This window comes from Lycium ferocissimum, chromosome 8 (assembly GCF_029784015.1).
Source record: "Lycium ferocissimum isolate CSIRO_LF1 chromosome 8, AGI_CSIRO_Lferr_CH_V1, whole genome shotgun sequence".
NCBI lineage: Eukaryota > Viridiplantae > Streptophyta > Magnoliopsida > Solanales > Solanaceae > Lycium > Lycium ferocissimum.
Window position 1 is genome coordinate 33,968,212 of NC_081349.1, and position 13,276 is coordinate 33,981,487.

General features: G+C 32.8%; 1 protein-coding gene across 6 annotated transcripts; it reads left to right on the top strand.

The window, feature by feature from the left end:
- The first annotated feature begins 2,566 nt into the window (after positions 1–2,566).
- Positions 2,567–12,227, top strand: LOC132068172 (protein ALP1-like). Of its 6 annotated transcripts, none has more exons than XM_059461674.1 (3): positions 4,035–4,230; positions 6,064–6,096; positions 10,638–12,227. In XM_059461674.1, the coding sequence occupies exons 1-3, from the start codon at positions 4,131–4,133 to the stop codon at positions 11,681–11,683; spliced, it is 1,179 nt and encodes a 392-aa protein (XP_059317657.1). In that variant the 5' UTR covers positions 4,035–4,130; the 3' UTR covers positions 11,684–12,227. The 6 variants fall into 6 exon arrangements, 3 of the variants coding, with proteins under 3 accessions (XP_059317656.1, XP_059317657.1, XP_059317655.1); XM_059461672.1 differs by lacking the exon at positions 4,035–4,230 and adding an exon at positions 9,647–9,726 and having other exon boundaries at positions 5,992–6,096; positions 10,638–12,224; XM_059461673.1 differs by lacking the exons at positions 4,035–4,230; positions 6,064–6,096 and adding an exon at positions 2,567–2,932 and having other exon boundaries at positions 10,638–12,226.
- The last annotated feature ends 1,049 nt before the right edge of the window (positions 12,228–13,276 follow it).

Consider the following 13,276-nt stretch of genomic DNA (forward strand, 5'->3'; position numbering starts at 1 on the left):
TGGACAATGAAAATGGCTAGTTTTTAATCTATGACAAGCAAGAAACAAAAAGAAGAATGAAAAGTGTATTGGAGTTAGTATCTTTTTATTTTCGCTGTGAGATATGTAGTGTCTTTTTTCTTATTTAAAGGGTCAAAATACCTTCTTTCATGTATTTTATTACTTTCTTCGGTTAAACACGTGAAAATATATGTTAGTTGAGTGGTGGCAGTGAAACTCGAATGTAGACAAATAGTACAGGATTTAAATTTAATAAGAAGTTTAGGGTTCGAACTATAAGTATAAAAACTCCCGACAAAAGTGTTTTCCATGGATATAAGGAACATCCATGTAGAAAATGTACTCTTTTGGGTATCAAGAGACTCCAATATAAGTATACTTAAATACAAGTAAATTCCAAAAAAAGTGTATATAAAAGTTGTATATTTTTCCCCCCAAATTGAAAAAATGTAGGAGAGAAAGAATCTTTTTATTTTCATTTTTCCATATGTGATATCTTCTTTTATAAACTAGAGAGTTTATTTTTGACCTTTTTTTTGCACGTTTTTAATAAAATTTTATACAAAAAGAACAAATTATGTAAAGTAGCATTTAATAAAAGTTAATTAAAATAGATGCAACAAAAAGACGCCCTTGTAATTGATTTTTGACATTTTCCCTTTTAATGTTCGTTTTAGTTTATAGAAGTTATACATGTCACATTTAACAAGAGGTTAATGGTTCAAAACATAATTATAGAAAAATTCTGGGAGAAAGTGTTTTTCCTGTGACATAAATCTAAAGTAATAGAGATTTCCAATATAAGTATCATACGCCAAGTAAGAAACAAAAAAAAGTGTATATAAAAGTTAAATTGCACTATTAGTATTTTTTTTATTTTCATTTTTCCATATGCATTGTCTTTTTTTAAACAAGTTTTAGCCTACGTGCGTTGCACGTGCCAATAAATTGAAAATTTTATATAAAAAAAGACAATTTATGTAAAATAGTAATTGTCGTATAAATAGATGCAATATTCATATAAATCCTTGTAATTAACTTTTAAGGAATCTCATTTTTGCACGATTTACGATGTTTGTCAATATACAGAAGTTATATATGTCACATTTAACAAGAGGCTAAAGGTTCGAATTATAAGTACAGAAATCCTGACAGCAAGTGTTTTTTCCCGTGACATAATTTGAATTAATCGAGACTCCAATATAAATATTGGACGTCAAATAAGAAACAAATAGGTGTATATAAAAGTTAAACTGCACCATTGGTGTCTTTTTATTTTCATTTTTCCATATATAGTGTTTTTTAACTAGTTTTAGCCTATGTGCATTGCACGTGCCAAAATTGAAAATTCAAGATAAAAATAATGAATTATGTCAAATCACAATTGACGTTAAAATAGATGCAACATTCATATATATCCTTGTGAATGACTTCTAAGGAATCTCAATCTCTGCACGATTTACCATGTTTGTCAATATATAGAAGTTACACATGTCACATTTAATAAGTGGTTAAGGGTTTGAATAATAAGTACACCTAATATCTAGAAAGCGTTTTTTCTTGTGACATAAATGTGAAGTAATCGAGACTCTAATATAAATATCAGACGCCAAGTAAGAAACAAACAAAAAAAGTGTGTATAAAAGTTAAACTGCACCATTAGCATTTTTTTATTTTCATTTTTCCATATGTAGTGTCTTTTTTAAACTAATTTTGGCTTACATGCATTGCACGTGCCAATAAATTGAGAAAATTCTATATAAAATGAACAAATTATATAAAATAGCAATGAACGTTAAACTAGATGCAACATTCATATATATCATTATAATTGACTTTTATGAAATCTCATCTATACACGATTTACAATGTTTATCAATATATAGAAGTTACATTTGTCACATTTAACAAGAGGTTAATGGCTCGAATTATAAGTAAAAAATACCCCCTCTATTCCCAATTTATGTGATAGTTTGAATATGGGTGGAGCAGTTTAAAGGAAGACTTGTGAATCTTGTGAGTACTCAAATAAGCCAAAAATATTTGTGTGGTTATAGATCATTTTGTTATGAATGAAAGGTAAAGTGTAAAAGTTAAATTGTTAACGAAAATGTATCATTCTTTTTTGGGACATACTAAAAAAAGAAAGTATCGCGTAAATTGAGGTAAAGCAGAATAAAGTGCGTTTCCCGGTGACACGAATAAGTAATACGGTGACATATAAATATTAGAACGCCAAGTAAGAAATGAGGAAATAAGATCTCTTGGCCTCTTACAATTTGAATAGAAAATATTGACTTTTTCAGATCTCTTATGTGTTTTTTTTAGATCTCTTATGTGTAAAAAATAAAGATCTTTTGTATAAGGATCATAAAACTAAAAAAAAAATTGTAAAGGGCCAAATAATCATTTCTCCCGTAAGAAACAAAAATAAGTTTATATAAAATTAAACTGTTCCATTAGTACATCTTTTTATTTTTTCGTATATAGGTTCTTTTTATAATTAAAACATAGGTAATAGATTACTGCATGCTTCTTTAGAAAACCAGAAACAAATTTTTATAATTGGCCACTTTAGTCCCCTCTTTCTCTTCTCCAACACTGTGCTCTCTACGACTCTAACATCAGCGTCACCTTCTTCTTCTTCTTAATCTTTTTCTTCATATATATAACTTGCCAAAATAGCCATTTTCTGTTAATATTCCCTCATTTAACCATACCCATTTGTTCAAGTTCTCTTCTTTTAAGTCTATAAAGAGAAATCTTTAACTTTTAATCAAGTGGGTGTTTGAGTTTTCAATGGGACCTATAAGGGGATTAAAGAGAAAGAAGAAGGCAGAAAATGATGTTGACCAATATACCCCTTTATATTCTTTGTTATCTCCACTTTGTCCTTCAGATTGGTGGGTCGACTTCTCCAAAAGGATATCTGGTAATAAACTTTAGATTATTCTTGTGCATGTTACTTTCTTGATTTGTGTTGTTTTCTTCATTTTTTATGTTGAATTCTGCACTTTTGTTATGTTTTGGACTTGGGTCAACTTTGATGTTAGAACATGTGGTATCTGATTGGGCAGTATTGAACTCGTTTTGCTAATATTCCCATAAGTTAGTACTATATAGTATCTACATTGTTCTATTGCATAACAAATCCGCCAACCAAATAAACGGGAGAAATGGAGTTTTGACCTTTTAAAAAAAAAAAAAAAAAAAAAAAATTAATTTTATGGCCTTTTTACAAGATATTTTCATTTTTTACACATAATAGATCTAAAAAAAAAAATACATAAGAGATCTGAAAAAGACGTTTTCTTTTATTTAAATTGTAAGAGGCCAAGAGATTTTATTTCCTCCAAAGAAACTTCTATTAGTTTTAATTTTTATGCACTAACGATATGTAATAAATTTCGCTACTAATTTAAATTCTTACGATTGTAAAAAGCTTCAACACTATACACCTTGTTTAATTGGTACAATAGGTTATCTAGAAGTATATTTTTTCATGTTACAATCCACCATTATCATAAACATAACAATTCTTATTCTATCAATATAATTAAACTGATTGTAGCAAATTACACAACAATTTTTAAATTATAAATATATCCTCGTAATTCACTTTTATGTAATCTCATTTTCTGCATGATTTACTATGTTTGTCGATATATGGAAGTTATACCTGTCACATTTAACAAGTGGTTAATGATTCGAACCATATGTAGAAAAAATCATGATAGAGAGTTTCCCCTTTAAATTGTCTTATATTAATCTAAACTAATCAGAATTTCAATATAAATATCGGATACCATGTAAGAAAAAAAGTGTATACTTTTGTTTTTGTTTATCCATATAATATCCTTTTTATTGAAATAAAGGTATATATTGCATGCTTCTTTAAAACCAGATTTTTTTTTACAACAATTGGCCCTTTTAGTCCCTCCTCTTTCTCTTCTCCACTCTGCTCTCTACAACTCTGCATTAGCGTCACCTTCTTCATATGACTTTCCCAAAATAGCCATTTTCTGTTAATATTTCTTCATTTAACCATATCCATTTGTTCAAGTTCTTTTCTTTTGTGTCTAGGAACAGAAATCTTTAACTTTTAATCAAGTAGGTATTTGAGTTTTTCAATGGGACCCATAAGGGGATTAAAGAGGAAGAAGAAGGCAGAAAAAGATGTTGACCAATATACCCCTTTATATTCTTCGTTATCTCAACTTTGTCCTTCAGGTTGGTGGGTCGACTTCTCCAAAAGGATTTTTGCTAACAAACTTTAGATTATTCTTGATTTGTGCTGTTTGCTTCATGTTTATGTCTGAGTTGTGTGTGTCTTTTTTGATCGCGATGAAGTGAGCAAACACATTTTTTGAGGGGTTAATTTAAGAATTTGAGCACTTTGATGTGTGGGGGCAAATAGAAGAATTTTAGTTGAGTAAAATTTATATATTTGTATAGTTAAAATGTCTGATAAGTAATTTCAGTCATATAAGAGAAATACTTTGCCTAAAAATTCGTATGTTACCTACGTAAAAAAGGAGGAAATGGAATTGTCCTCGTACTCAAACTTTGCATAACCAATATGACAAATACCACTAAAGGATGTGTAAGAGCAATAGATGTCCGCTCCTTCTTTATTCATTAGAATTTGATTCGAATGCGAATATGAAAAAATCACTTTTGATAGGAGAAAGCGACTTTTAAATAGCAACGCGAATCCGGATATAGTTACGCTGTTGGTGAGATGCTGCACCATGAGGGGTTAAGCTAGGTGAAAGCGTTCTAAGATTAAAGTACAATGTCAGATCGCTAGCATCTGATTGGAGGTATTGAACTCCGTTTTGGTAATAACTCATAAGTTATATGAATATTTATGTACTATTTCTTAGGCAGAATTAATTATAGAATAAAAATACATCGATTAAAAATACATGAATAAAAATTAAGTAAAGACAAAATACCCTTTAAAATCAATCCTTTCAGAAAAATCTCTACGGATTACTTATCATATGACATTTTTCACATTATTATTTACTATACAACCACCCCCACTTGTTATTCACTATATAAACAAACAATATACGTATTAAATTATTTTTCTTGTTTAACAAGTCCACGAACCAAATAACCTATAATATGTTTAGTTTTGATACACTAACGATATATAAAAAGTTTCACTATTAATTTAAATTCTTATATAGAGTGAATTTTTTTGCTCTTACACTATCCATATAGTTTAATCGGTACAAGTTACCTACTAGTATATTTTATCGTATTACAATCAACACTTATCATGCACATACTTTTAATCTATCAATATAATTGAACTAATTGTTGCAAATTACGTAATAGTTTTTGCAATTACAAATATATCTTTATAATAGACTCCAAAGTAATCTCATTTCTGCACAATTTACCGTGTTTGTCAATATATATATATATATATATATATATATATATATATATATATATAGAAGTTATACCTGACATGTCACATTTAACAAGTGGTTATAAATAGTGACTTTCCCTTTAATTGGTCTTATATAAATCTAGATTACTCGGAACATTAATATAAATATCGGATACCAAGTAAGAAAAAAGTACTACTACTATACAATTACCATTTTCCAAAAAAAAAAAAAAAAGTACTACTACTATATATTTTTGTTTTTGTTTTTCCATATAATATCCTTGTTATTGAAAGAGAGGTATATATTACTGCATGCTTCTTTAAAACCAGAAACAAAATTTAACAATTACCCCTTTTAAGCCTTCCTCTTTCTCTTCTCCAACACTCTGCTCTGTATCAGCGTCATCTTTTTTTCTTTCATATGACTTTTCCAAAAATAGCCATTTTCTGTTAATATTTCTTCATTTAACCAATACCCATTTGTTCAAGTTCTCTTCTTTTGGGTCTATAAAGAGAAATCTTTAACTTTTAATCAAGTGGGTGTTTGAGTTTTTCAATGGGACCTATAAGGGGATTAAAGAGAAAGAAGAAGGTAGAAAAAGATGTTGACGAATATACCCCTTTACATTCTCCTTTATCTCCACTTTGGCCTTCAGATTGGTGGGTTGAGTTCTCCAAAAGAATTTCTGGTAACAAACTTTAGATAAACAAGAATCTTGTGCATGTTTATACTTTTCTTGATTTGTGTTGTTTTCTTCATGTTTATGTGTGGTGCTGCATTTTTTGTTATGTTTGGTGTGGTGGTTCAGTTTGTTTTGGACCTGGTCAACTTTGAGTTTTTATTTTTTGATAAACGTGGTGTCTGGTCCGGCCTAGACTAATTCCACAGGGTACCTGCCACATCCTAACACACAGTTATCGAGTAACTTTACCTATTAAGATTTGGACAGATGAAAGAAATGACTTAGCATTTTGCCTCTCATGCATTTCAACCTCGGACCTCATTTTCCTCCAACCACTTTATTGACTACTAGGCTATACCATTGAGTGTAACTTCGAGTTATGTTAAATTGATTTCTGGTCTCTTTCGATATTCGTGGTGGTTTTTATTTCCTTGGACTATGAAAATGGCTAGTTTTGAATCTCTCATTTATCTGAGAAAGAAGAACGAAGAAATGAGGAGTGTGTGACCGTCTTATGTCAGGGAAAGGATAACTACTCTTAATTTTTCAGGTCCACAACACGTCCTACGTGCGGGTCTGATTATTTTCTTGGGTTAAACACGTGAAAATATGTGTTAGATGAGTGGTGGCAGTGGAACCTATGATATTTTTTCTTTCTTTCAAATTATGGGTTCAAAATGAAATATATGTTGAAGTTACGGGTTCACAAACATTGTGAAGTTGAATCAACTGATTATATGCTACGTACGCATCTGAACTTGAATCCAAGATGTCTCCGTTGTGTGATCCTTCATCTAAAAGCTCAAAGCTCTCAAAGAGGATATCTATATATATTCATTTAGGTGTGCTATAGAGTGTTGGATGTTGGCTATACTTGTTTCAGAGACTTGTATTTTCTGCATTCTCTTAGAATTTCTTAAATGCATGAGCTTTTTTTCCTTTTTTTTTCCCCCTTGTACGAATAGATGTGCGAGATTTTTTTGAATGTTTAAAAGATGAGGCGTTGAAAATTTTGGTTTCTGAACCCTGGATTTATCTGTGACACTTTGAATACTCTACTAATGAGGCCAGAAAAGAGAGGAATTTGAAGCAGTGAAAAAAAAAAGAGCAAAGGAGCTAGAGTTATCATTCGTAAATAGGATCGAAGTCAGGTTTACTTGATTACTTGAATTTGATTTTTTGTAATGACATTTATTAATCAGCTGTAAGGATTTACATGATAGGGTAATAGATGGTTGCTTTTGAGTTTACTTTTGGCCTTTTCCCATTAGTACAATTAACTAAACACTTAATAACTTTGCATTCCCTTCCAATTGTTTAGCTTTCCTAAAGTTTGTTGGAGCTAATACAATTTCTACGTCTCAGCTTATTCTCTGTTGTTATTTGGTTATTCGGGCTTTTGAAAAAAAGACTGCATCATATTCTGATACCAAAATGTAGAATTGTTTAGTTTGCAGCACACTACTCACATGAGCAGCTCTAAGAACGAGATGCTCTAAGAATGCAAATAGTCCTTGTTTTCTTGAAAGATGAAAGGGAAATGTATATCAAAAAGATCAAAATGAGGGAAAGCATTATATGTGAAGTCCCTTCCCTTGTCTTGTTACACCTGAACCATGTCTATTGAAGGAAGCGAGGGAACTACAGGTCAACTGACCAAATATCCCGTATTTCAGATCTTCTTAACCTATCTAAGTGACCAATATCCTTTGCTGCTTGGCGGATAGGACTTATCTAGTCACTTTACCTTGGAACATGCATCTGTCTTAAAATTGAATCAATCTTGGCTTTTTCCCTTCACCAAACTGCACTGACAGATGAATGCATAATTCTAGTCTATTGCAAGGAAAACAATTGAAGATAAACATATAAAGAGTACAACTTGTGGTGTCTGGTGCCAATGCTTACGTAAAGATCAAAGTGTGCAGGTTTAGTCTTTACAAATGAGTAGAGGGCTGAGATGTTCTCTGCAAAGGTAGGATATATCAAATGATATTGTTCTCATTTTATTAGGAAATGACTCTTCTACAGAATGCTGTAAGTGTAAGCTTCATTATATCAAAACTTTGAAGCAGAAGCTATGCTTAGTGATATGTTTGAAGTATTGTGCTGCTCTCTGTCTTTCTATCTTCTCATGAGCAACAGTACTTCAGAAGTGCTTTCTCTTGTTTTAACCCCTTCAGCTGTATGCTCTATCTCCTCTATTTTTTTTTTTTTTTTTGAGGAGAAGGCCTAAATTTGCTCCTATAATATCCAAATATGCTTAATTTACCCTCCATTACTTTCAGTCCATTTATACCCTCGACGTCAGTAATTCGTCTCGTATTTACTATTACAATTAGTGGAGCTCCAGCGTGAGCTGGGCAGATTCCATGTGTCAAAATATTTCAAGGAAAGAGGTCCAAATTTGCCCCTCTACTATTGCTATAGTTTAAAACTACCCTCCATTAGCCCCCGGGGGTTAACTCAATGGCAAATGTTGAGGGATTCGTGTCTTAGGTGACAAGTTCAAACCTTGTGTCAAGCGAACTAAGTCCAGTATTTAAATGGAGTAGAATAGAGGGGTGGACCCGTCTTCCTCTGAGTTTCCAAGGCTGCAGTTAGCCCAAAGGGTTGGCTCCAGAGTGTAGACGGATTTCTCAGTCATAAAGAAAAAACTAACCTTCCATTATACTTCGGGTTGGAGCTTTGTTAGAAGTTAAAAACAAAAATGAGTTTTTTTTCCTAGAGCGAGGTAAGATTAGACCCAATGTTTAACGGAGGGAAAAGTTGCTCAAGTACAGGGCAAATTTGACCTTTTTCTCTCTTTTTTCTTTATAATGGCTGTGTTGGGGTCAACTTGTGCACCCCTCGACTATCCCATCGAGTATCTTCCATCTCCCACCAATGCAAGTACTAGGTAACTCTGTCCATGAAGGTTTAGGCTTATGGAAAGAAATTTTAGTATTTCTATTTCCACCAGAATTTGAACCAGGTCACCCATTATTTTCACCCACTTAATTGATTGCTAGGTCATGCTCATGGATGCTATGCTCTAGCTCTTCGTAATAGCTGAACAAGCTCGATGATGAGCTTCCAATCAGATTCCTTTGTGTTAGTGTTGTCAAAGGCGCGCTTAAGCCCTGAAGCGAGGCTCAAAACATGTTGAGCGCTTCGCCGCGCTTTATGTGCGCTTCAGTGTCACCATCAACGCTCTAAGACTACTTTTCCTTGCCAATGAGCCTCTCTTAAAGGGGTGACACTAGATAATTCATATTTCACTTTATCGCAATTTTTTTACAATTCCTTTGTCCATATATTTGTTATTCATGCTTATTGTTATTAATCTTGGACTAAACATATATAGATTTGTATTTTTGCACCATTGCGCCTTTTTTCATTAAGGCCCACACTTTATTTGCGCTTAAAGCCCCAGCTGACCTTAGAGCTTTTTTGCGCTTTTCGCTTTTGATAACACTGAGTTTGTGTTCGTATGTGCTTGCTTGAGATATTTCTGCTAGACTGTGTTTTGAAGAAGCGCTAATAGTGCTTATGGTCTTTGATTCTGCAATGATAGCTGTTGATGGGTGAGGATTTGTGAAGAAGAGAGTACATAGTTCACTAGGGAAGAAGAAATGGAAAAGAGACAAAAGGCTGGTAACTAAAGGATGGAACAATAATGAAGGACATAGAATTACAAAAGGCAGCTCCCATTTCTTTGCCTTAATTCTCCTTTGGAAATTTCACCCCAATAGCTGAACCAAACGATTCTTTTATCGTTCTAGGCAGCTGCCAATTTTTTTTCTTCATAAACATTCCCACTGACTAGAACTCTATAAAGATTGGTTGGTTCAGCTATTGGGATGAAATTTTCCAAAGAAGACATTGGATATTAAGGCTAACGAATTGTAATTCAAGTTTAAGCAGCATTGTTTAAGAATTTTGCAGCCTAGCTTAAGTGGACTTGCCTTAGATAGACGAAGAATGTAATTGAGCAAACATGCAAGTGTTTAGGGCGAGACTGGATACAAGGATACGAAAGTGCTTGGGGATATTTCAAGTACTCGTGAAATGAGGGTAATGTATATCCATAGCTCCTAAGCTTTTGTTCTTTTAATACTCCCTCTGTCCCAATTTATGTGTAGGTGTTTGACTGGCACGGAGTTTAAGAATGAAAGGAAGACTTTGGAAACTTGTGGTCCAAAATAGTCATAGATATTTGTGTGGTTATTAATCATCTCATTAAGGTAAAATGGGAAGTTTAAAGTTATAAATTGTATGGTGTCATTCTTTTACGGACTGACTAAAAAGAAAAGAGTTCACATAAATTGAGACTGAGGGAATAAATGATATCAAAAGATAGATTGAACATGATTGAAGAGAATTGTCGTCATTGTTACTAAAACCTCTTTCTTGCAAGTTCCATTTCTATTTAGTACTAGGTTGAAAAAATGGATTTTTTTCTTGTGTTCACTAATGAGATATATTCATCACTTAAAAGGGCCTAATCTTATGTCTGAGTAAATTTTCGGCCTTGAAATTTGACCTTTTTGTTTGTTGCTTCTCAGGGACTTCGGTGCAGAAAGGAAATTCAGTTTCATTTGAATCTCTGTTCAAACTTTCAAGGAAGACATTTAACTACATTTGTTCGCTTGTGAAGGAAGAGATGATGGTCAGACCTACAAACATAACTGATCTCAGCGGCAAATTTTTGTCTCTAGATGACCGAGTTGCTGTTGCTTTGAGAAGGCTGAGTTCAGGCGACTCGCTGTCAACTGTCGGCGAATCTTTCGGGATACACCAGTCAACCGTCTCTCAGATAACTTGGCGATTCGTGGAAGTCATGGAAAAAAATGGCGTTCACCATATCCACTGGCCTTCAAGTCAAGAAGACATGAAAGACATAAAGTCCAAATTCGCAAATATCCGAGGCCTTCCCAATTGTTGTGGTGCCGTTGACATCACGCATATCATGTTTTGTCTATCTACATCCGATCCGTCGAGTAAAGTATGGTCCGATTTGGAAAAGAATCACAGTATGATTTTGCAAGCGATTGTGGACCCCGATATGAGATTTCTAGACATTTTAGCCGGGTGGCCCGGAAGTCTAAGTGACTCCGAGGTGCTCAAATGCTCAAGATTTTTCAAGCTCGTTGAAGAAGGAAAGAGGCTAGGCGGGCAAAATTTTAAGCTCTCGAATGATACGGATTTAAGAGAATACATTGTTGGTGACTCGGGTTTTCCCCTTTTGCCATGGCTTCTTACTCCTTATACAGGACGCGGACTTTCTGATCATCAAGCTGATTACAATAAGCGCCATTTTGCAACGAGGAAAGTGGCACAGAGGGCTTTGGCAAGGTTAAAAGATAAATGGAAGATCATCCAAGGAGTAATGTGGAGGCCCGATAAGCAAAAGTTACCGAGGATTATTCTCGTATGCTGCGTGCTGCACAATATTCTCATCGATTTAAACGATGGAGTTGAAGATGAAGTGCCGTTGACTCATCATCATGATCCTGATTATGGCCAACAAATTGGCGATCCTACCGATAAATCTGCTTCAATTCAAAGAGAGAAACTTGCTCTCTATTTAACTAACAAGCTGCCATCTTAAATATTAGTATGTCCTAGGAGATGCTCAATAATTCTTTGTAGTTCCAAAAGCTGGCAGAATTAGTCAGTTTATGATCCATGTAGTTTTTAAGTCAGGAGAAAAGTACCATCTTATGAAAAGACACCAACTGTTAACAACTGTGAATTTTCATTATGTTAGTTATACTGTCCAAGTTAATGGATCTTCTCTAGATACATGATAAGACCCCTGAAAAGGAGAAAGACATTGAAATTAGAATTTCTCACTACTTCAACATGTGTGTTGGCCTTTCTTTGTCCTTCTAAAATGGTGTCATTTGCCACAGTCAATAGGGTGGGGAAGATGATTCTTTTTTCTTCTTATACACTAATAATGAGGTGTGAATTTATGTTGTTTTAGTTCGATATAAGTTATTTCAGTTTGCGTCTATTAAGTTATATACATTGGCAGTGTAAGCATTCAGGACAATTTTATTGGTTATAGCAGGTTTTCACCCTATCATTAAGTTACCATATCATACTTGATATGAAAAGTTACCTATACAAAATTTGATCAGTGAATCCAAATATGTTCCTCTTTTCAGTTTATGGCTCTTTTGGGCTTCTACTAGTACTTTTTTTTTTTTCTACATTTGGACTACTAATTTATTTTTTCTTTTGGGGTTTTATTTTCCCTCCGGTACTAAGGCGGCCATGACAATCAAATATTTTTCACTTTATTTGGAATTTTGAAGTTGGAATTGGGGTTGGGGTTGGAGTTGGAGTCGGAGATGAAGTTGTGTTTGATTATAGTTTTTGCCAAGAATATTCGATTGTTTGAATGTATTGAAAGTGAAAACATGATTTTAGATGTTTTCAAATTTCAAATACAACTTCAATTTGTATTTGAAATTTTCATGGTCAGACACAGATTTTCAAATAGAGTGAAAAAGATTTTCATGGCCAAACGGGTAATTTTTCCTTTTGGGCTTTTTTATCTCCTGAATGCTTGGTTTGTTGAACTTACATAACTGACAACCCCTATGCCAAATGGATGCGTACTAATGTTAACTTAAAAGTATAAGATATATGAATTTAAGTTATATATATTGATAGTGTTATGAACTTTTTACATCATCAGTAGAATTTAACTTATTACAACGAACATATTACTTACTATTTAATTAGTAAATTTGTCCGTGCTTCGTACAGTTATAGAAGACTTTATTAAATTTATAATTTACTAAAAGTAATGTAACAAACTATATTTGTGAAATCTAAAGTATTTATTAATTTCTTTTTCATATATAATATAAACTAAACATACAAATTTATAAATTCATCCCTTATGTAAGTTTAAAAACAAAATTAAAAGGAAAACAAATAAAAAATATCACAAACTTTCAGAGATTGAGGAAATTTTGAGAAATCAAAATTAAATCTAAAAATCATTAGATTTTTTTACATTTCATATACAAATTCATGGGGTTCTAATAGTAGAGGAACAGGATTGAAACTTATGTGGATGTTCAAATAAATAAACATCATGAACTTAAACAAGAAAAAACCATATTCACTACAAGAAGTGGAGATACGACGACATTTATTTAGTGGCATTTGAAATAAATGTCGGGAA

Excerpts from the sequence above, each read along its gene's own strand:
- LOC132068172 (XM_059461673.1), top strand. The coding sequence starts at position 2,800 with ATGGGACCTATAAGGGGATTAAAGAGAAAGAAGAAGGCAGAAAATGAT. Across the intron at positions 2,933-10,637 it reads CTTCTCCAAAAGGATATCTG|GGACTTCGGTGCAGAAAGGA; the intron begins GTAATAAACTTT and ends GTTGCTTCTCAG.